We start from the raw sequence: 21,998 nt of genomic DNA on the forward strand, positions 1-21,998 counted from the left end.
ACCCCTAACCCTAGGACAGATAGGATTTCAGTTTGTCCTAGGACAAACTAAAATTTCAATCTGTCCTAGTAGGATTACGAATCCTACTGGATTTCAATCTCTACTGTGACATATATACATATATATATATATATATATATATATATATATATATATATATATATATATATATATATATATATATAATCCCCCTTCAGCAGCTGTGATTATTACAGAATAATTTTACAAAAATATAAATATACATTTTTAATGAATTTAAAAAAAAATTTTACTTATTTGTACTATTTTTTCAGTGTGTTGTCGTGCACTGTCCGTTCAAATAAAATCATACCATATTCGTTCATTTTATACATTATTTTGATCATTTTTGATCATTTTTGATTATTCTGTTGATTTTTCTTCATTAAATTAAATATTCTTGTCTTTTACATAATTTTTGTTTCCTCTCGTTTTGTGTTTTTCCTTCTTTATGTCATTTTGACTTTATTGTATCACATTTCATCTCAGAGTCGTCGTTTTTTACATGTTTTACATCCTACTTTATCTTGTCATTTGTGTTGTGTTTGTTTTGCTGCATTATTTTCTTACCATTTTCACTGTTGTTCATCATTTCCTTCTCACCTTGTTGTATCTTATTTCATTTTATAGCATTGTCGTCGGGTCTTCTACGTCAGGTTGATTTTATTGTCATTTACTTTGCATTTTTGTATTTTTTTTATCTTTAATACACTGGAAAAAATGCCCCTCTAAAAACAAAGATTGTTTTGCTTGAATTAAGCCAAAAAATCTGCCAATGGAACAAGTGAAAATGATCTTGGTAAGATTTCTTGAAATAAGGTTTTCCAGATCTATTGTCTATAAATCAGTTCTTCTATCTGACTGAAAAGTTCCTCTGTAGGTGATTCTGTTTGATTTTAAGTGTGATGAGATATTTGGACTAGAAATGAGACAAATACACTTGGTCAGATTTGTATTTTTTCCAGTGTGTTGTTTCTATCTTGTTAAACTTTAAATAAATACTGATTTCCCGTTAACCGTCCTGACGTTAAACTGAGGCCACAGACGGATTCATCTGATGGATGTGTTTATTGATGAATGAAAGGCTGGAAAGCGTTACAGCTCGGCTCAAATATCCAAATCAACGCCATGAGGAGGAAAATCAGGCAACAAAATCAGCAAACATTTCCAGAACAACTCAAGTAAATCTACCAAAGGAACTACGAGTGCAAACGGAAAAACGCTCTGGTCTCGTCGTGTCTCGAATACAATCATGTAAATGTTCCAGACGCTCGTGCACTTGGTGATCCATACCATCAACGTTCAGACCACGGAGGCTTTGGAAACAAACATTAGACTCTGACGGCTGTTTTCGGCCTTTTCCGCTCAATTGGGGGTGTCAAACATAAGGCCCGTGGACCAAAAACCGGCAGGTCCGACCACGGTCCTTCAGTGAAAACATTAGACTGAGGATGTGAACATTCAAAGGTTTGGAAGTGGTTTCAGTTCAGGTTCCACGTACAGATGAAATAACAGCAGAAGAACCCAGAAATAATGACAACTACTAATGTTCTTAGTTTAATGTGAAAAAGTTAAATTACATGAAAATGTTTATCAACTATCCTTTAACAATAAAATGTGAATAACCTGAATAAGTATGAATGTGAAATGTGTGAATAAGAGTGTAATTTGACCAATATTCTGTCTGTTATTACATGTTTTGTGCTTTTGTAGATCCGATCTGAGGCATAATATTGTTAAAATCGCACTTATTTTTCTTGATAAGCTTCAGTTTATTCAAGTTATTCCCATCTTTTGTGTTTGGATTACTCGTTAATGTAAATATTCTCATAATTTAATGGGGGTTTTTTGCACTAAAGCAAAGACAGACGCTTGTAGTCGTCATTATTTATAGGTTATTCTGTTATTATTTTACTGGTCTGATCCATTGGCGTTATGAACGTGAAATGTCTGAAGAACAGTGTAATTTGACCAATATTCTGTCTGTTATTACATGTTTTGTACTTTTGTAGATCCGATCTGAGGCATAATATTGTTAAAATTGCACTTATTTTTCTTAAGAAACTATTTTTTTTTCAGGTTATTCACATCTTTTGTGTTTGGATTGTTTGTTAATGCAAATATTTTCATAATTTAATGTGATTTTTTTGCACTTAAACAAAGACAGACACTTGTAGTCGTCATTATTTCTAGGTTATTCTGTGATTATTTTCCTGGTCTGATCCACTGGAGTTTAACCCTCCTGCTGTAGAACGTATCATGATAATAGTTCTACGTCCGTGTAGTTCATCTTTTCTGCTGAATTCTGAAACTGATACAGACGATGTTCGCACCTGTTAATAAGAGCAGATTTGAACGTGTTTGGTGCTTTTTCTGCATCGACTTCATCTTTAAGTCCATTTAAAGTCAACACTGACACTAACTTTTAATCACATTATAAAGCAATGATTTTAATATAAATGAGTCATAAGAAGTGAAATATAAAAGTATCAGATCGTTATAATCCTGGTGAATGTTCTTCCTGTACATCAGTAAAATGTTCTAAAGTGTTTGAAGAACAGTTAAAATCACAAACCACTGCTTTTAATCTGACTGAATAACAACTACAGGTGTGAGTTTGTCTTATTTGTTGCATCTTGTTAAAGCTTTTATGTTATTTTTCTTGTATTTAATCATTTACATCGTCTTGCATCACGTTCTTTATGACTTTGATTTAATGCTGTAAAAATCTGAATAAATGAACTCAATAAGCCTGAAATCACATCTATTATTTAGTTTTCATCTTGTTGAAGGCATTATTGTCTCATTTGTTGCATCTTGTTACAGCTTTTATGTTACTTTCCTTTTTTTTTTAATTATCATTTACATCTTACTGGATATTTTACATCACTTTCTTTATGATCACTGACTTAATGCTGTAAAAATCAACATAAATGAACTAAATAAGCCTGAAATCACATCTATTTAGTTTTCATCTTTTTGAATGTATTTTTGTCTCATTTATTGCATCTTGTTAGAGCTTTTTCATTATTCTTCCTTTTTTTAATTCTATTTTTCATCTTATTACTTATTTGCATCATTTCCTTTTAAATTACTTTGATTTAATGCTGTGAAAATCAAAAAAATGAACTCAATAAGCCTGAAGCCACATCTTTTACATTGTTTTCACCTTGTTAAATGTATTATTGTCTCATTTGTTGCATCTTGTTACAGCTTTTATGTTACTTTCCTTTTTTTTAATCATCATTTACATCTTATTGGATATTTTACATCACTTCCTTTATGATCACTTTGATTTAATGCTGTAAAAATCGGAATAAATGAACTCAATAAGCCTGAAATCACATCTATTATTTAGTTTTCATCTTGTTGAATGTATTTTTGTCTCATTTATTGCATCTTGTTAGAGCTTTTTCATTATTCTTCCTTTTTTTAATTCTATTTTTCATCTTATTACTTATTTTTGCATCATTTCCTTTTAAATTACTTTGATTTAATGCTGTGAAAATCAAAAAAATGAACTCAATAAGCCTGAAGTCACATCTTTTACATTGTTTTCATCTTGTTAAATGTATTACTTTCCTTTTTTTTAATCATCATTTACATCTTATTGGATATTTTACATCACTTCCTTTATGATCACTTTGATTTAATGCTGTAAAAATCGGAATAAACGAACTAAATAAGCCTGAAATCACATCTTTTACTTTGTTTTCATCTTGTTGAATGCATTTTTGTTTCATTTGTTGCATCTTGTTACAGCTTTTACATGAATCTTCCTTTTTAATCATATTTTTCATCTTATTGCTTATTTTGCATCATGTCCTTTTTAAGTACTTTGATTTAACACTGTGAAAATCAACATAAATTAACTAAATAAGCCTGAAATCACAACTTTTACTTTGTTTTCATCTTGATCTATCTTTTACATGATGTGTGTTTATATGATAAATAAAGAAAATGAACTAAACAAGATAACAGAAGTGCTTTTTCTCCACATTGTACCTTTTCTCGGTCCTGTTTTTGTCTTTTATGGGTAAAATGACTGTCTGATTTCTTTCCCAGAGGCTGAAAAATCTGCCTTTAAACTGTACAAACATAATAATTGACATTTATTGCGATAAATGTCTGATTATCGCTCTCAGCTGGACTGGTTTGAACTGAACACTGACTCTCATCGTCTTCATCACAGTTATTTTGTTGGGTAATTAAACACTTTGCATCATCTTAACTTTAATTATTTGAATCTCTAAAATGTGTTAATCATTTCCAAACATTCCTCTTTCAGTTTTCCACATATTTGATTGTGATCAGATTGTTTCGTGTCCGTTATAAACTGCTGTAATTTTCACTGCATTTCAGCTTCAATAACTGTAATTATTGCCGTTACATTCCCTTTCTGCATAAACCTCAGGTCTAAACCTTGTTTCCAAAGCGTCTGAGAGGCTGTGTGTGAATTTACAGTAACCTGGCGCCCCCTGGAGGACACTTTAAGACATACCATGAGTTATTTTGCAGGACATTCTTGTAAATAAATATTGTTGAGGAAGATTCCAACCAGTAAATAAACCCATGAAGTCGTAAAAATCCCACTCGCAAAGTTTTCCCATAAAACAGGAAACGTTCGCATAATGCTTCAGGGTCCAGCTGGGTTATTATCCCTTCGTCGTGGAGGTTTTTCAGCCGCCTAGAAGGAGCGCTTTCAGGTTTAGAAGTGGATGTTTGGGTGGTGGCTGACCTCCCGTACCCGCCGAGGCGACCGCTCCGTCCCCGTTGGGTTTTTCAGTCTGTTCACACTGTCGCCGTAGATTCAGATTCAGAACGCCGTCGTGTCTCCGAAGTCCTTGTTCCACTTGGTGTACATGTTCAGAGTGGCAGGACTGACGCTGGGTTTGATCCGCTTCAGAGAGTCCTCGAAGTCCTTCATCCTGATGTTTCGCATCTGAGAATCCGAGCAGACGGAGGATGTGAACAAAGAGTACGAAAAGTACAAACATTCAATAAACCAGGCTTTAACCCGTTTCATCAAATGTACGAAATACGAAAGTAACTGCTATTACATCATCATACATCAATATTAATTATTCCCTCCACCAAGGAGGTTCTGTTTTCATCGGAGTTTGTTTGTCTGTTAGCAAGATAACTCAAAAAGATATGGATAGATTTGGATGAAATTTTCAGGAAATGTTGATACTGGCACAAGAAACAAATGATTCAATTTTGGTGGTGATCGGGGGGGGGGGGGGGGGGTGTCTGGGGATCTGCCAAGGTGGAGGTCTGCGCTCTCAGAGTGCTTTTCTAGTTTTTGTAATACATCATTCAGAATTCAAATAATTAAACTGGCATTTAAAGGGTTAAAATCCTGATACTAGTTGAATGTGAATGATATTATGAATGATATTAAATCAGTTTAGTCGTTAATCTTTGACATATTCAAGAATCTAATCACAACCAATGTCCCATCCTTTTACCATTTATGTGGAAAATATTACAAGTTTTTTATTCCTTCCACCGTCGGCAGAGGTTCTATTTTCATCGGGGTTTGTTTGTCTGTTAGCAAGATAACTCAAAAGATTTTGATGAAATTTTCAGGAAATGTTGATACTGGCACAAGGAATAAATGATAAAATTTTGGTGGTGATGGGGGGGGGGGCTGCCTAGGTGGAGGTCAGAGCTCTAGGAGTGTTTTTCTATTTTTTGCTTTTCTCATAAATCTCTTAAACGACTTCAGCTCTGCTCAAAACTACTAAACATTCAACTAGTGTGAGGATTTTAACCCTCTGAATGCCAGTTTAATTATTTGAATTCTGAATGATGTATTACAAAAACTGGAACAGTACTCAGAGCGTTGACCTCCACCTATGCAGACCCCCACCCCCACCCCCCATCACAACCAAAATTTAATCAGTATCAACATTTCCTGAAAATTTCATCAAAATCCTTCCATAACTTTTCTAGTTATCTTGCTAACAGACAAACAAACAAACCCCAGTGAAAACAGAACCTCTGCCGATGGTGGAGGTAATAAAAAACTTTTAATATTTTCCAAATAATAAATAGTGAAAGGACGGGACATCGGTTGTGATTAAAACCTTGAATATGTCAAAGATTAACGACTAAACTGATTTAATGTCATTAGTATTTTTTCTGTAGTGTCAGATACTCCCTCTGGTTTCCCTCATGACCTGTCCCATATATGGGAACATATTACATTTTTGATGTTTTTTTGTAATAAATCATGATAATTCCTGACAATGTTGTGGGCTGAAGTTGTTGAATTTGGTCTAATTATTTTTAGCTCTGCAAAATATTATTATTATTTTTTTTTTTTATTGACTGTCACCATAACAGTGACATAACAACACAAATGTCAGGTGCAGCAGGTTTACTTTTTGCCTAAGTCATATTTTTGGCCAAATTGTGATTCTGCATAAAATGAATCTGCAGATTTAGGAGAGTAAAGTTAAGCACATTTCACAATTTAACCATAAATATGACTTCAGCAATTTGCTCTGAGGCTAACGATATGTCTATGGGAAAAAATTCAACTAAAAAATAAAAAATAAATAAAATAAAAAAAGGAACCCCATGGTGGACTCACCTCGCTGGCTGCCATACTCCTCACCTGTTCTGGTCCCAGCTCTAAAAAACACACCATGAAAACAGAAGATGAAGTGAAAGACAAAATAATGTTATTTTGAACATAAGAAGGAATAAAATACAAAGGCGAACAAAATACAAAGAGAAAATACAAATTTAAACAGAACACTCCAGAATATCAAAGACAGTAAGTTAAACAAAAAAAAAAAGAAAAAAAAAAAGTCACATTAAATGTCCAAAAGTCTGTGGACACGTTGAATTCAGGTGTTTGTTTTCTAACAGGGGTCTGAGATAAAAACAATAATGACGAACGTCAGAATATAGTTTTATATTATGGAATAAATATCAGTGCATTGTTTAGTTTGATTTAAATTATCTTTGTTTCTAAAATGACTCAGCGATGGTTTGGACTAAATTTCACTCAACATTGATTGTGTTTTTTATCCATGACTGATTTTAAATGTTCTTCCTCTAAATTTATAAAATATTTTTCCTGCTCTGATGTAAATAATTATTTTCTTCCACATCTAACCGTTTACTTTCATCACATCTGACTGAGGAAGAAAAATCTACCATTAACCTTTAAGGAAATATTGATGTTTCTAAACTATATGGACATAAATATGTGGACACATCATGTCTACAGCTGTAAGATGTTCTGTTCATGAGGATCTGAGATTAAAAAAAAATAGAAATGTTTCCTTAAAATAGTCCATTTTCTCAGTTTAAACATGTTTTCTATGTTCTGTCGTGAATTAAATTAATGAAAAAATGACAAACTGTATTTTTACTTTATTTCCATGTATTGATCAGATTAATGGATCAACAAGTTTTTAACAATTTACTCAGTAGATGGTTTTAGCTGCTGGAGGTTGTTTAGGGCCCTTAAGGGTTAATCTTAATCATCATCATCATCATCATCTCTTGCCTCTGATTGGTCCGAGTGCAGCGTCTTTGGCCAATGATGTCAGGTCACTTCCTGAATATCCTGCAGTCGATCTGTCAGGAAACAAACACAACAGGCGTGAGTGTAGAATTAAATACAAACCCTGTGTGTGTGTGTGTGTGTGTGTGTGTGTGTGTGTGTGTGTATGTGTGTGTAAACTCACTTTGCCAACTGGGACAGTTCATTCTTACTGAGTGGGTTGGAGTGTTTTCCCAGGAGGTTTTTCAGCAGAATGAACCTGGTCTGAACCAACAGAAGAACAAGAGTTAAAACATGTAGATGAAGGAGGTGGTTTTTTTTCTTTTTAATTCAAATTTTTATTCAGAACAGTCTCATAAGATATTATACAGGACATGAATGGTACAAAGTACACTGTTCTCTCTTTTTTTAAAAAAAGAAAAAAGGGTATCAATAATTCTCACTGAAAGGAAAAAAAGAAAGAAAAAAGTGTAATATAAATAAAGCAAATAAGTACGTAAAAAATGCATAATAATAATGATATTAACAAGTTTGTACACATAGCCAACCACACTTCTAGGAAATAAGACAAAGAAAATTATGCATAAATACATATATATGTATACACACAAAGTAGTACTTATAATCATAATACAAAAGACAAAAAAGGAAGCCTAACAGTGCACATGTACATTTAGTATTTGGATAATGAAGGAGTTTTTTAAGCATTAAAAGACACTAATGAGCAGGGGTGTCAAACATATGGTCTGTGGGCCAAAACTGGACCGCTAATGGGTCCAATCCAGCCCATGGAGGCGAAAATGTGAAATGAAAAATATTACACTGTAGATATTAACAATTAAACTCATTTTAGTTCAGGTTCCACATTCATATGATCTAAAGTGGATCAGAACCAGTCAAATAACAACAGAATAACCTAGAAATACTCACAACTACAAATGTTTGTTTGTTTTGGTGTAAAAAAAAAAAAGTAAAATTACACGATCATAATCACATTCACAAACTATCCTTTCATAAAAAAAAAAACATGTGAAAAACCTGAAAAAAATATGAACAATCTGACATTTCCAAACAGAAGTCAGTGTAATTATACTAATATTCTGTCTGTTATTACATGTTGTGTGTATTTGTAGATCCACTGTATCTGTACGTTAGAATGAACATGTGTAAATCATAAACTGAGGCTGAATATTGTTAGAATTATACTTAAGAAATTTCAGGTTCATTTAATTCAGATTTTTTTAAAAGATAGTTTATAGATTTAAACATTTTCATAATGTACTTTGACTTTTTTCACTGTAAAAGCAGAAATGTGTGCAGATACTAGAAGATTAAACATTTAAATATAGATGATTTAACTGAAATAAAACTACAAGGAGCAGGATTAAAAAACTATGAGTGTCTTTAACAAAGCTTCGACAGAGTTTTATCAAATCACAGACTTTTCCTGATCTGATCAATGATTCCTGTGATTTATCAAAGACATGAAAATAAATGTACAGAAGGAGCCATCGCAGACTTAGGAACAGCACAATGTGTTTTCAGTGACGCTTGTGGTAAATACCTCCTCGTCCGGTAAAGCCACGTAAACCCTTTTAGCGAATCTCCTGCAGGACACAAAACAGAGCGGCTGAGTGAACCCCTGTCAAACCCAAACCCTGACCCTGACCCTAAAGGGGCGGAGCCTCCACCTGAGCACAGCTTCGTCCAGTTCCTGTGGCCTGTTGGTGGCGCCCATCACCAGGACACGGTCGTCTCCTCCGGACTGGACCTGAAACCCACACCAGGACCAGAATCAGATCCAGATCCAGGACAGTGGAAAAACCCAGGATGAAGGCTGTATTTTATGAGTTCTGGTGGATTTGAAGCATCAGTTAAAGGGTTCATATTTATTTAAACACACTTTTATCAGTCTATGGTTCATTTATTTGTGTATTTGGACACTAATAGTTCACACAGTTTGAATTTGAACCCTCCAGCTGCTGCAAAACTATCTGTATATTCATTTGGGAAAAAATCCAGTGGATTCCTACAACCTGTTTGAATTCCTGCTTAATATGTTACATCTACAACTAGTTCCATCACAACATTTTTCGTCATTTTAGGAACTCAAGTGGCTGAACGGGACAGAAAGCACGGCCAACAACCTGAAGTGGCTGAAGTGGCTCGTGTATTTAAAGGGCCAGCGCTCCAAACCACCTTTCTGGTGTCATTACTCAGAAATAGGGTTGAAGATGGACCTGTGGAGTTGAATGAATGAAGAATTCAGACCCAAGCAGAACATTTACAGTTTGTGGAGACCACAGGGAAATGTGGGAGAAGGAGAAGGAAGAAGAACTCCATTTAAAAAAGACAAATATCGCCTGAAGCACCAACAACTGAAGAACGGAGGGATATGGTACAGGACATTGACATTCTGGAGAAGTTGACATTTTGTTTTAAAAGTCAAAGGGAATCTTTTTTCAATATTTAGTCAAAACGGACAAACTATGTAAAACCTGTAATTGATGTGAATTGAATGCATCCGATATGTGAAAACATTTATATGATATATAAACACCTTTGACTCATGTATTTATTCTGTTTTTTCAACCATTTTTCATCAGGTGTGAATCTAATGTTCCATCTGGTTCTTTTAAAGTTCACATTTTACATTTACTTAGCCAGAGAATGCATCATTTTAATGAAATATCTAAAAAATAAATGAATAGATAAGATGTTTCTACTCTGAATTCTGACAAAATCTTCAACATCTGGGTTTTTATTTAGGAAGTCAGTGTTTTTTCAGCTTCCAAATGACTTTTTATCCACATAAGCAACTTAAATTTACACATTCACTGCAGAAAACTACTTTACCAGTCTTTAAAAAGCATGTTGATATGATTAGAGGTTCAGATGTGATTTTACAATAAAACATACGATCATTTTTGGCCTTTGAGGGTTAATTCAAAGTGACTAAAATGTCCTGTTTCATGTTTAACATCATTTTCATCTTGTCTTTGTTCACGTTGAGCAGAACTTTGATCTTTTCCATATTGAAATCCAAAAGAACCATGTGGTGTTTGTATAAAATACATCTTTAACATCTACATTTACAGACGACAGGGACACGTCCTCGTAACGAAGACCAGTGTCTCTAAATAAAATTAGATTTCCGTCTGATACGTTGAAACGTTGTGTCTAATATTGAAGCAGAAACAGTGAAAGCGTCTGTAGTCGATTACATTTGAGACAACAGCCCCAGTGTTCTGCATGAGGTCATTATTCAGGTTTTAGAACTAAAACAAGATCTGGAGCTGAAGAAAAGACACATTGTTGTGTCTGAGTAACATCATGTGTCTTTTTTTTTTTTTTTTTCAAAATAAAAGTCCTGTCCTTATTTCTTTCATCCCTGCTCTTCACATATTGAACTTTTCTTCTAAAACACATAAATATGAACTTTCTGCTCCTCATCTTTACTTTGTTTTAATGCATTTGATAAAAATAATCCAGTATTTTCGCCTGTGCACGTCATCCTTTAGTGTTATTAACCCTCTGATATCCAGGTTGGCACATTATACACACTCTATACTTAATGTTATTAAAGGTCAGATTATTTTTCACATTAGTTTTAGGTCAGAATTCAAAAGCTGGAATTTTTGTATGATTTTTAAAATTCTGATCCATCCACTAACATCATCCCATAATAAACAGTGTTAAATTCCTACACTAACACCCTTCTACCAAGTGAGTACAAAATACACACTGACACATTTAACTTTTGACCTAGAACCAAAAATAATAATGAATATGAACCAATGTTGGTGTTAATCACTGACATATGACAGGAGGAAAAAATAAAATAATTAAGTAAATAAATTTCTATAAAGAACACTGGGGGGAAAAAAAAGGTTTTTCTAACAAAAATATGGTTTGTTTACATTACAAACATGTAATTTATAGGGTTAAAAAATATGACAGTTACTGAGTATTTGGTATTTTTTGTTTATGTCTCAAGTTGATGAAATACAAAAAAATGTCAAGATTGCAGATTATGCGCTTTAGGTGATAAAAGATCTATGGGCAGGATAACGAAGGGTTAAGGACAGCGATGTCATTAAAACACTACATATTCATTTTATTTTCCACTTTAACTGAGTTGAATCTTTTAATCACCTTCAGTTCGTGTCATAACTATCACTTCACACAATTTTAACTCTTTAACTGTCATTGTTTTTACATGATGACAATTTTCAAACAAAAAAAAAAAGAAAATAAAAATGTCACATATAATAAATGCTAATGGGATTTTTCAGACTCAGGGTTTTGTTACTGATCAGCAGCACCACTGAAAAAATTGATGCATTTTTATCTCATCTTCATCCATAAAATACTAAACTATCAAATATTTTTTCTACTTTCAACTTCATTTCTTAACCATCCTTGCAGTTCCAGGATTCTTTTTCCCCAGAGTATGTTTTTACACATGTATCTGTACATTTCAAAGAAAAAAACTGTTCTCACTCCGTCAAACTCGATGAGGAATTCGGTTTTTAATCGTCGAGAGGCTTCGTGTTCTCCCTCCCTCCGTTCACAGAGCAGACTGTCCACTTCATCTGAGAACAAAAAAAGGAAACAACAACAACAACAGCCATCATTAATGTGTTAAAACCTGACGTCTGACACATTCAGGACATGTCATAAATCTGACAATGAAGCAGTAATTAAAAGTAAACTGGTCATCGTTATCTGATCACCACCTCAATCACTGTTATATCAGGGATTAAAGCAAAAATTTTTCATCTGACTGAAAATTTTCTTCTGGTCAAAATCGTTGGCCACTATTAAAAATGATGCAATACAATACTACTACAGCGTACAAGTTTATAGAGTCAAATTTGGCAATATTGTAAAACACACTGAATGGGAGAGTGTACAGGTGTAGAAGATTAGTAACATGGATAGAAAAAATGTCATGAGTGGTACTGGTGGGGGGTCTGGGGGTCCTCCCCCAGAAAATTTTTAAAGCTTCAGGTCAATTTTGGTGCTCTGTGGTTAATTTTAAAGGGTATGAAAACCTTTGAAGCAAGTGAAAATAATAACTAGAAGAAAACCTTACTGCAAAAAATGAGTGAAAAACTTTTTATTTAACTATTTAGGAACTCCTAAAACAAGGCTGCTTCATTTTTTTGCACCATGATCTAATTGCAGTTCCATCGTCTCCCTTCTCATCAAGCCACGCCCATCTCCATCTATTTTTCACGCATCTCTCAATAGTTACCACTTCAGCACCTTCCTCTACAAACGTGTCCATGATGTCATATATGCTAGCCAAAATAATCTGTACGTGGTCAAACCTGCGTCCACGACCCCCCCCCGCCAATATCATGTTCTCTTTTGATTGGAAGAAATTACGTCAACTGAAACAGAAATTATATTCCGTTCCAGATCCTCTCTGAGGGTATTTAAAATACAGTGGCTTTGCAAATACCAAGGGTGTTACTCATTCATTCAATGTTATCTTCGTACTGTACCACACAGATAGAAATAAGATGCTAAACAGGTCAAAATAAAGCACTTACGCAGTCGGGCACGTAACCGCGTAAGGCCGCGGCGCGCACAGCCGCACGCACGGGAAGGGCACATACACACAAACACACACACTAGTGTCATATACCGGCAAGAGGAGATCAGCTGTGAACCCAAACATGAAGGTCCATGTAGATCAGTTCTGTCTTCTTCCCTTTTCGCTGTGGTTCTTTCAGAATGAAAGCTACTTGTTAGCACTAAACTACAGTTAGTCTGGAGGCTGAACTTCGGTAAAGCTGAACTTGTCCATGTGTTTCTGAGGCACAGAATGAGCAGCGTTTCCTTCCAAAGAGAAATAGTCATCAATCTGTCCTCCTGACATAAAAATAAAGAAGTCATCTTATTCTCATCACTGTTAAACCTACCAGCCCCCTGTGCCTGTGTTAAACACCTGCAGATTCTGGACCGCAGACCCAGGACAGGATCGCGGTGCCGACTGGACTCCGCGAAACACGTGGGGAAGTTACTTCAATATGACTTCCCCCCCCCCTCAATTTTTCCATTTGACGGAAATCCGTCGTGGTGACGGAGAACTTTAATCCCTGTGTTATATTTAACAAACTATCCTTAAACAATAAAATGTGAATAACCTGAACAAATATGAACAACATGAAATGTCTAAAGAAAAAAGAATTAAGAGCAATTTGAACAATATTCTGCCTGTTACTAAAGGTTTTGTGTATTTGTAGATATAACATATATAAACCTATGTATAAATTATAAGTTGAGGCATAATATTGTTAAAATTGCACTTATTTTTCTAAAGAAATTTCAGTTTTTTCAGGTTATTCACACCTTTATTGTTTGGATAGTTTGTAAATGTAAATATTTTCATAATTTGATGGGTTTTTTGCACTAAAACAAAAAGAAAATTTAGAGTTGACATCATTTATAGGTTATTATGTGATTCTTTTACTGGTCTGAACCACTTGAGATCAGATCTGAATGTGGAACCTGAAAGAGTTTGACAGGTTTTGACTAAGCAAGTCACTCAGAATGTACATCAATAAGATAAAGATAAAGGCTGTTGAACATGACCTGTGAACTGGAACACACTGAACAGGTATTTAATGTTTCCATCAGTAGACGCTGGATGTTTGGGTGTTTAAGGGTTAAACTCTAAAAGTCAAAGTCAAACTCACCAATGAAGATGACAGACGGCTGTAACTCTCTGGCGACTGCGAACAAGGCTCGAACCAGCTTCTCGCCTTCGCCGACCTGTGACGAGATGACGGGGAGAAGGTTAAAGGTGAAATGACGCAGAACGGACGAGTACGACTGCAGCGTGAGGCGTCTTCTTACGTATTTGGACGTCAAACTGGCGGCGCTGATGTTGAAGAACGTGGCTTTGGACTCTGCAGCGACGGCTTTGGCCTGTGACAGGAAGTAGAAGATGACGGGTTGATAAGGCGTCCGTCAGCGGCTTTTACACAGACGACAGAAACAGTTTGATCTGACTCTCACCAACATGGTTTTCCCGTTTCCTGGCGGTCCGAACAACAGCAGACCACGGGCCGGAGCTCTGAGGCCGGTGAAGAGCTGCAGATGAACACAAACACAAATGAAGAGGGATTTATTCGTATGATTATATCAGAAAAATATACTAGAATACAAATATAAGATTAGACTTTGTCTGCTGTGGAATTAACTGTAAATGTTTGTATTGTAACACTCATCTTGTACTTGTCTGTGTTTAGGTATTTGACTTTTACATTTCCTGCTTTTAACCTTATGCTACTTTTAAAGGTGATGATTTAACATCTGTCCAGGAACTGCAGATAAAAAAAAATATAAGGGCTAAGTCTGGTACATTTACAGAAATATGAATTAATGTATAATGTATCTGTTAAATAAACCAATAAAATAAACCCTTAGATTATTACTTACATTACTTATATACTACTACTATCACTTTATTACAAGTTTTATATATATATATATACACACACACACACACACACACAGGGTGGGGAAGCAAAATTTACAATGAACATTTAGTTGTTTTTTTCTCAGCAGGCACTACGTCAATTGTTTTGAAACCAAACATATATTGATGTCATAATCATACCTAACACTATTATCCATACCTTTTCAGAAACTTTTGCCCAAATGAGTAATCAGGAAAGCAAACGTCAAAGAGTGTGTGATTTGCTGAATGCACTCGTCACACCAAAGGAGATTTCAAAAATAGTTGGAGTGTCCATAAAGACTGTTTATAATGGAAAGAAGAGAATGACTATGAGCAAAACTATTACCAGAAAGTCTGGAAGATACTATTAAAGAAGAATGGGAGAAGTTGTCACCCCAATATTTGAGGAACACTTGCGCAAGTTTCAGGAAGCGTGTGAAGGCAGTTATTGAGAAAGAAGGAGGACACATAGAATAAAAACATTTTCTATTATGGACATTTTCTTGTGGCAAATAAATTCTCATGACTTTCAATAAACTAATTGGTCATACACTGTCTTTCAATCCCTGCCTCAAAATATTGTAAATTTTGCTTCCCCACCCTGTGTGTGTGTGTGTGTGTGTGTATATATATATATATATATATATATACATATAGTAACAGATACTTTTTTATTTTTATTTCTTATTATTATTAACCCTAATAGGACCTTAATTTCCTGAAGGATCAATAAAGTTCTGTCTAATCTAATCTAATCCTGACTTTTGGTGTTTGATTTTATGGTGTTTAATCATAATTCTAATCTTAACTTGTTCTTAACTGCTTTTACTGATTTGTATCTATTTTATTAAATTTTGATATTATAGTTGTGTTGTAAAACACTTTGATCACAAGCACTATAGAAATAAATGTATTATTATTATTTTTATTTTTTTTTTCATATTCCAGGTATTCCTCAACAACCATGTTACAGACATAATTTTTTACATCAACATCAATGGTGAAATCACTATTTAAATTTTTAAGTTACCTTTTAATGATTTTATGTAACTGAAGTTTTTTTATTACTACCCCAGACTTCCATATTTGGGTCAAAATGACCCACATTCTTTTACAGAGGAATTACATCAGAACCTTTGATTCATTCAAGAGTAAAACCAAAGACTCACTACATGGGTGTGGACATTGTTCTATTACTGCTATATATAATATATACATTACTTTTCAAATGTTCAAAATATTAAAAAAAATAAATAAATAAATTTAAAACTGTTACAAATGTTACAAAATGAAATATAAAAAACAGCTCAAACATGAAACCATTCTTTTGTGGACCAAAATAAAATACAAATGCTTATTTTTAAAATGACAAAATGACAAAAGTGGAATAAAAAGGCTTTGATTTTAACCCGGGTCATTTGGACCTGGGTCACTTGGACCTGGTTTAGGGTCCAGATACTGGTGCATCTACAGGTTCAGATGGTGAAGCCATCGGTTTAATAATAACGGTGGTCACCTCTGGTCGAAGGGCGGGCAGGATGACGATCTCCTGCAGCGCCTGTTTGGCCAGTTTCTGTCCGGCGATGTCAGTGAACGACACCGAAGCACCACTGCAACGAACGCACAAACACACTTTAACACAACTGGAGTCTGACGTTAATGACATCACAGCTCCGGTCATGACGGGTCTAGAAGCTGGAATTAAATGTACAAACACAGAAACAAACACAAATGACTCCATCATTCAGCAGGTATCAGCATTGACTGTGTGTCCAACAGTTCATATTATTTCCTCCACCAAGAAACAGCGGAGGTTATGTTTTCACTGGGGTTTGTCTGTTTGTTTGTTTGTTTGTCTGTTAGCAAGATAACTCAATCTGCTTTAGTGGAGGTCTGCGCTGAGTGCTTTTCTAGTTATTATTATTATTATATTATCATTATTATTATTATATTATATTATTGTTATATTACACAGCTCAGTCAGTTCTTCTTTATATTCATAAAGTCTGTGTTGTCATTTTCCATATAATGTAAAAGTCAAAGCTTCCATGGACGTCTTCACTCCAACCACCTACATTCAAACTATTTCATTTACTCACTTTCCAACTGATAAGTTTTAATCAATTAACTGAGAGAAAACCAGGACCAATCAAATATTTTTGATTTTTTTGTTTAGTTTTTTTTTTAATCTTTTTTGTCTCCCAGACTCAGAGGATTTTATCTGAAATAGCTGTGATAAATTTAGTATAATTCAGTTACTGAATCAGTGCAACGTGTTTCACACTTTATCAGCTTCTAAAAACACATGATCAGTTTCCTGTTTTCAAAGCTTTTCATTGTTTATTACGATCTGTTCCAGCTTCTACACATTTTTGCACATAGAAGTGGTAATTACAGTAACAGTAAAACCATGTCCTTTTTATTGAAAAACCTCCCATCTATGTGTCTAACTTTTCCACAAAACTAAAAATATGTGAAAATTTGTACATGATTTTTAGTCGGTTCTCATCAAATTCATCCTCAAATCTTGGATGAAAACCACAGGAAGAGTCTGTTCAATAAATTATGGATAAAATATAAATACTGAAATAGAAACTTAACCAGACAAACCAAAGTCAATTCTAAGTGAACTGAAACATCCCATTTATTACAGCGTCCAGAGGAAAACAAACACACCTTTAACCCCCCCATCACCGTCTAACCAACACCTCGTACCTGTCGACAATTTCATTCAGAATCAGATTGGCCAGTTTACTGTCCACGTTCTTGAAGTTCTTCATGTCTCTTTTTGGAGGCTGTTTGACGGCTGCAGGTCGTCCGTTCTGAGCCCGTCCTGCACCTGGAGTCGCCTTCACACACACAAGAACACAACGGAGACCAGCGCTGACTCACAACCACACAAATATTACCACAAGACGAACTTTATCGACTGAAATTCAAATGTAACAGAAGAGCAGGACAAGAGGCATTAAAATGTAAACAGCCTGTTTACATGCTTAAACAAGAAGGAGCTGGCCTGTCTACAGTTTGTCCAGAACTCTGCTGCCAGGCTCCTGACCCGCACAAACAGGAGAACCCACATCACTCCCATCCTTAAATCTCTCCACTGGCTCCTGTTCTATATCGTCTTCATTTCAAAATTCTTGTGCTAACTTTCCGGGCTCTACATGGCCAGGCCCCTGCATACATTGCTTCCCTGATCCAGCCCTACAGCTCGACTCGTAGCTTGAGGTCTTCAGGACAGCACCTGCTGATGGTTCCACGGACCTGTTTTAGCACACGCGGTGACAGGTCTTTTAAAGCTGTGGCACCACGTCTATGGAATGACCTGCCTCTACACCTACGGTCCATGGACTCTGTAGAGAGCTTTAAGAAACACCTCAAAACCCTCCTGTTCAAAAAGGCTTTTTAGTCTCCCACCTGACCCAGGACCACCACAGACTGATTACACTCTATGTATTCATCATAACGTACTCCATGTGTCATCCCCCCCCCCCAGTCTCTCTATATCTCTATCGCTCTCTCTTTTCTCCTCCTTTACTCTCTCTCTCTCTCTTTAACCCCAACTGGTCAAGGCAGACAGCCATCCTTCAGGAGTCTGGGTCTGCTCGAGGTTTCTGCTGTTAAAGGGAAGTTTTTCCTTCTACTGTCACCAATCACAAGTGTTTGCTCCTGAAGGATTCTGTTGGGTCTCTGTAAACTTAATTTGATTCTGATTTGAATTGATAAAGCACTTTGTGACTCTGTCTGTGAAAAGTGCTCTATAAATAAAATTTACTTTACTTACTTTACTTAAAATACAAGAAAAACAGAGAGAAGGATCAAACGGAAACAATTCCCAAGTGACTAAAAGTGACAGAATAACCTACTTATAACAATAATATTAATAATAATAATAATGATAATAATAATAATAATTATTATTATTATTATTATTATTATTATTATTACTTTGTCTCTTGTTTCTACCAGTACTTTCCAATGTGCAATTGCAATTTTACTACTGTTTTTAGTTTTTTATAGTTTTTGTTTTGCTTTTTTCTTTAGGTATTTCTTGTGCGTATATTCAATGTTTGTGCTGCTTTTGGAACCTCAATTTCCTGATGGTTCTACTCAAAGGATCAATAAAGTTCTATCTAATCTAATCAACAGTAAAACAACAAATAGAGTAACCAGTGTACAAATAAGTACTATTTACCAAACCTAAAGTGTGTTCAGAGCAGGATGTAATATTGATATGGTCAGAATGAATGTCATTATTTTGAGGTTCATCTTTGGCTGAAAATGAAATAAAACACAAAAAGGTGAAGACATAAAAACACAAACACGATGAAAACAATATAAAAGATAAAAGAAGATACAACAACAATAATTATTACAATATAAAATTATATGTCTTTAATAATTATCATATTATGTCCCACCTCAAAGATAAGATAAGACTGTTTCAGACCCACCGTGGAGAAATTTCACAATTAACAGCAGCAAATGTAAAAATGAAGTGCAGAGCAGACAGAAAATATGTAAAACATGAAAAAAAGAAATCTGCTATTTCTATAAATATTTGTATAAATTTAGATTTAAATATTATTTCTATATTTACAATATAGTTTCACATGCACATGGTGATGGTGTGATATGGGTGGGGTGGGGGGTGTAATATATGTCAACCATCAGAATCAGCCCAAACTCTGACCTTAGTGTCGCTGAGTCTGGATGCCGGCCTGATGGTGGTGGAGGGTCTGAGGTTACTGGAAAGGCCGCGAGCCGCTGGCTGGGTCTTTGGAGCAGATTTAGGCGGAGCAGGACACAGAGGGGGGCTCCTGGGGGCTTCAGACCCTTTAGATGCCAGCGTCGCCTCTGTCAAAACAAGAACCAGTGAGAACTTCAACCTCCTCTCAGACCAGAACAGGATGATGTTTGAGTTTATAAATGAAAAGATCAGAGGGACTAAGATGGAAGGAGAGGGAGAAAAGAGGAAATGAAAAGAGAAGCAACTCTAGCAGCAACGTCCAGGTTTTACATTTAATAATAATAATAATAGATTGGATTTATATAGCGCTTTTCTAAACACCCAAAGCGCTTTACATTATTGACCCATTGTTCATTCACTCTCACATTCCCCCTCTGGTGGTGGTAAACTACATTTGTAGCCATAGACTGACAGACGCATGACTGCCAATTCACACCTATGGCCCCTCCCACCACCAAACTCATACGCATTCATTCATGAAGTGTCTTGTCCAAGGACACAACGGACTGACTAGGACAGAGTGGGATTCGGACCGCCAACCCTTCGGTTATTGGACGACCCACTCTATTGCCTGAGCCATGGCTGCCCTAAAGTTCATCATCAGTCTGTTTGTGTGACTGAAGCTCCAATTTTTTTGTAACTGTGTGGATGAAGCTGCGGAACGAGCCTCTTCACTGTCCATTTTTAACCCATAAAAACCCAGTGTGACTTTTGTGTCAGGTCCCAAATAAATTCCTCTCTCTATTTAACCTTTATTGATTTATCCCCATTTTTTTCTAATATTGCCCTCTGTATTTTCCATTTCTTTGCAGTGAAAATCGTGTATTTCCTTACATTTAATTCACCGATCATTTAGATGTTCATTAAAGTTGAGGGTTATTATATAAGAAACAGAGAAAACTGAAGAAAAACCTATTTTACTCCTTGGTTTTTGACTGCTCGTTTCACTGTTTTTATTCTTTTCACTCTTTGTATTGTTCGTTTTAATGAACACATACAGGGGTTGGACAAAATAATGGAAACACCTTCACCTCAAGATGATAATGCCCCAATCCATACAGCTAGAATTGTTAAAGAATGGCATGAGGAACATTCTAATGAAGTTGAGCATCTCGTATGGCCGGCACAGTCCCCAGACCTCAACATTATTGAGCATTTATGATCAGTTTTAGAGATTCAAGTAAGACGTCGATTTCCACCGCCATCGTCTCTAAAAGAGTTGGAGGGTATTCTAACTGAAGAATGGCTTAAAATTCCTTTGGAAACAATTCACAAGTTGTATGAATCAATACCTCGGAGAATTGAGGCTGTAATTGCAGCAAAAGGCGGACCTACACCATATTAAATTATATTTTGTTGATTTTTTAAGGTGTTTCCATTATTTTGTCCAACCCCTGTATATAGAGTGCTCTGTTTCAGCAGAGGCAGTTCTAAAGGCACTTCATAAATAAAGCTGAGTTGAGTTGTATGGCATCATGTTGTATCACCTGGTAGACAACATAAAGCTCAGATCAGGGACCAAACTGCAGATGTGACTCACCTAACAGGGCCAGTCTGTCCTTGGCCATACTGAGGTTGTTGACCATTTTATCCTGCAGCCTTTTCGATCGTTCATATTGATCCCCTGTTCGGGACAAAACAGAGTGAGGCTAAACAGTGTCATCATATTCTCCAGTATGTTGGCTCTGTTCCTACCATGCAAACTGATCTCTATTGCGATGCCTTTCTCCAGCTCTGCGATGCCCTTCTTGTACCAGCGCACAGCCTCCTGTTTCTCCCCTGTCACCAGGACACACACACACCGTTAACACATGCTAACACACACATTAGCCTGAGCATCACAGCACTAAACAAACCTGTGTCCTGCTCATCGATCCTTAACGCCTTGGAGATGTACTCAAACGCCTGTTTGTGGTAGTTTTTAATCACTTCTCCGCTGTCTTTGCCTTTACTTGCGCTTATTTTGGCCGACATCACTCTGTTGTTTCAGTTTAGTCCAGTTGTAGCTAGCTAATGTTAGAACAGAGTTAGCTAGCTTAGCCGAGCATACACACTAAGGCCAAATGCGTTAAACGCTAGCTTTTAAATCGCATTTATAACCGTATTAAACCGCACTCTGCGTTTTAACGTTAACCTTTTAGCTACATATAATTTTTGACAGTAATACCGGAGTTTCATCGCTACATCAACATCTTCGCTGCTACTTTGCTTTGTGTGATTGACAC

General features: G+C 35.6%; 1 protein-coding gene across 1 annotated transcript; it reads right to left on the bottom strand.

Moving 5' to 3' along the window:
- Positions 1-2,231: 2,231 nt before the first annotated feature.
- spast (spastin) lies at positions 2,232-21,997 on the bottom strand. Its single transcript, XM_030155396.1, has 16 exons — positions 21,630-21,997; positions 21,469-21,552; positions 21,314-21,397; positions 19,717-19,880; positions 17,736-17,869; positions 16,537-16,630; positions 14,576-14,650; positions 14,414-14,485; positions 14,254-14,329; positions 12,047-12,138; positions 9,235-9,314; positions 9,108-9,150; positions 7,728-7,807; positions 7,547-7,617; positions 6,620-6,660; positions 2,232-4,960 (listed from the first exon to the last, which is right to left on the bottom strand). The coding sequence occupies exons 1-16, from the start codon at positions 21,745-21,747 to the stop codon at positions 4,835-4,837; spliced, it is 1,434 nt and encodes a 477-aa protein (XP_030011256.1). The 5' UTR covers positions 21,748-21,997; the 3' UTR covers positions 2,232-4,834.
- Position 21,998: the final 1 nt, after the last annotated feature.

The sequence above is a fragment of the Sphaeramia orbicularis genome, chromosome 15 (assembly GCF_902148855.1).
Source record: "Sphaeramia orbicularis chromosome 15, fSphaOr1.1, whole genome shotgun sequence".
Lineage (NCBI taxonomy): Eukaryota > Metazoa > Chordata > Actinopteri > Kurtiformes > Apogonidae > Sphaeramia > Sphaeramia orbicularis.

Bases quoted from the DNA above. Each gene is read 5' to 3' on its own strand.
- spast (XM_030155396.1), bottom strand. From the start codon at position 21,747: ATGTCGGCCAAAATAAGCGCAAGTAAAGGCAAAGACAGCGGAGAAGTG. The intron at 19,881-21,313 runs GTGAGTCACATC...TTGTTTTGACAG, and splicing joins GGACAGACTGGCCCTGTTAG to AGGCGACGCTGGCATCTAAA. The intron at 7,618-7,727 runs GTGAGTTTACAC...GTTTCCTGACAG, and splicing joins GAACTGTCCCAGTTGGCAAA to ATCGACTGCAGGATATTCAG.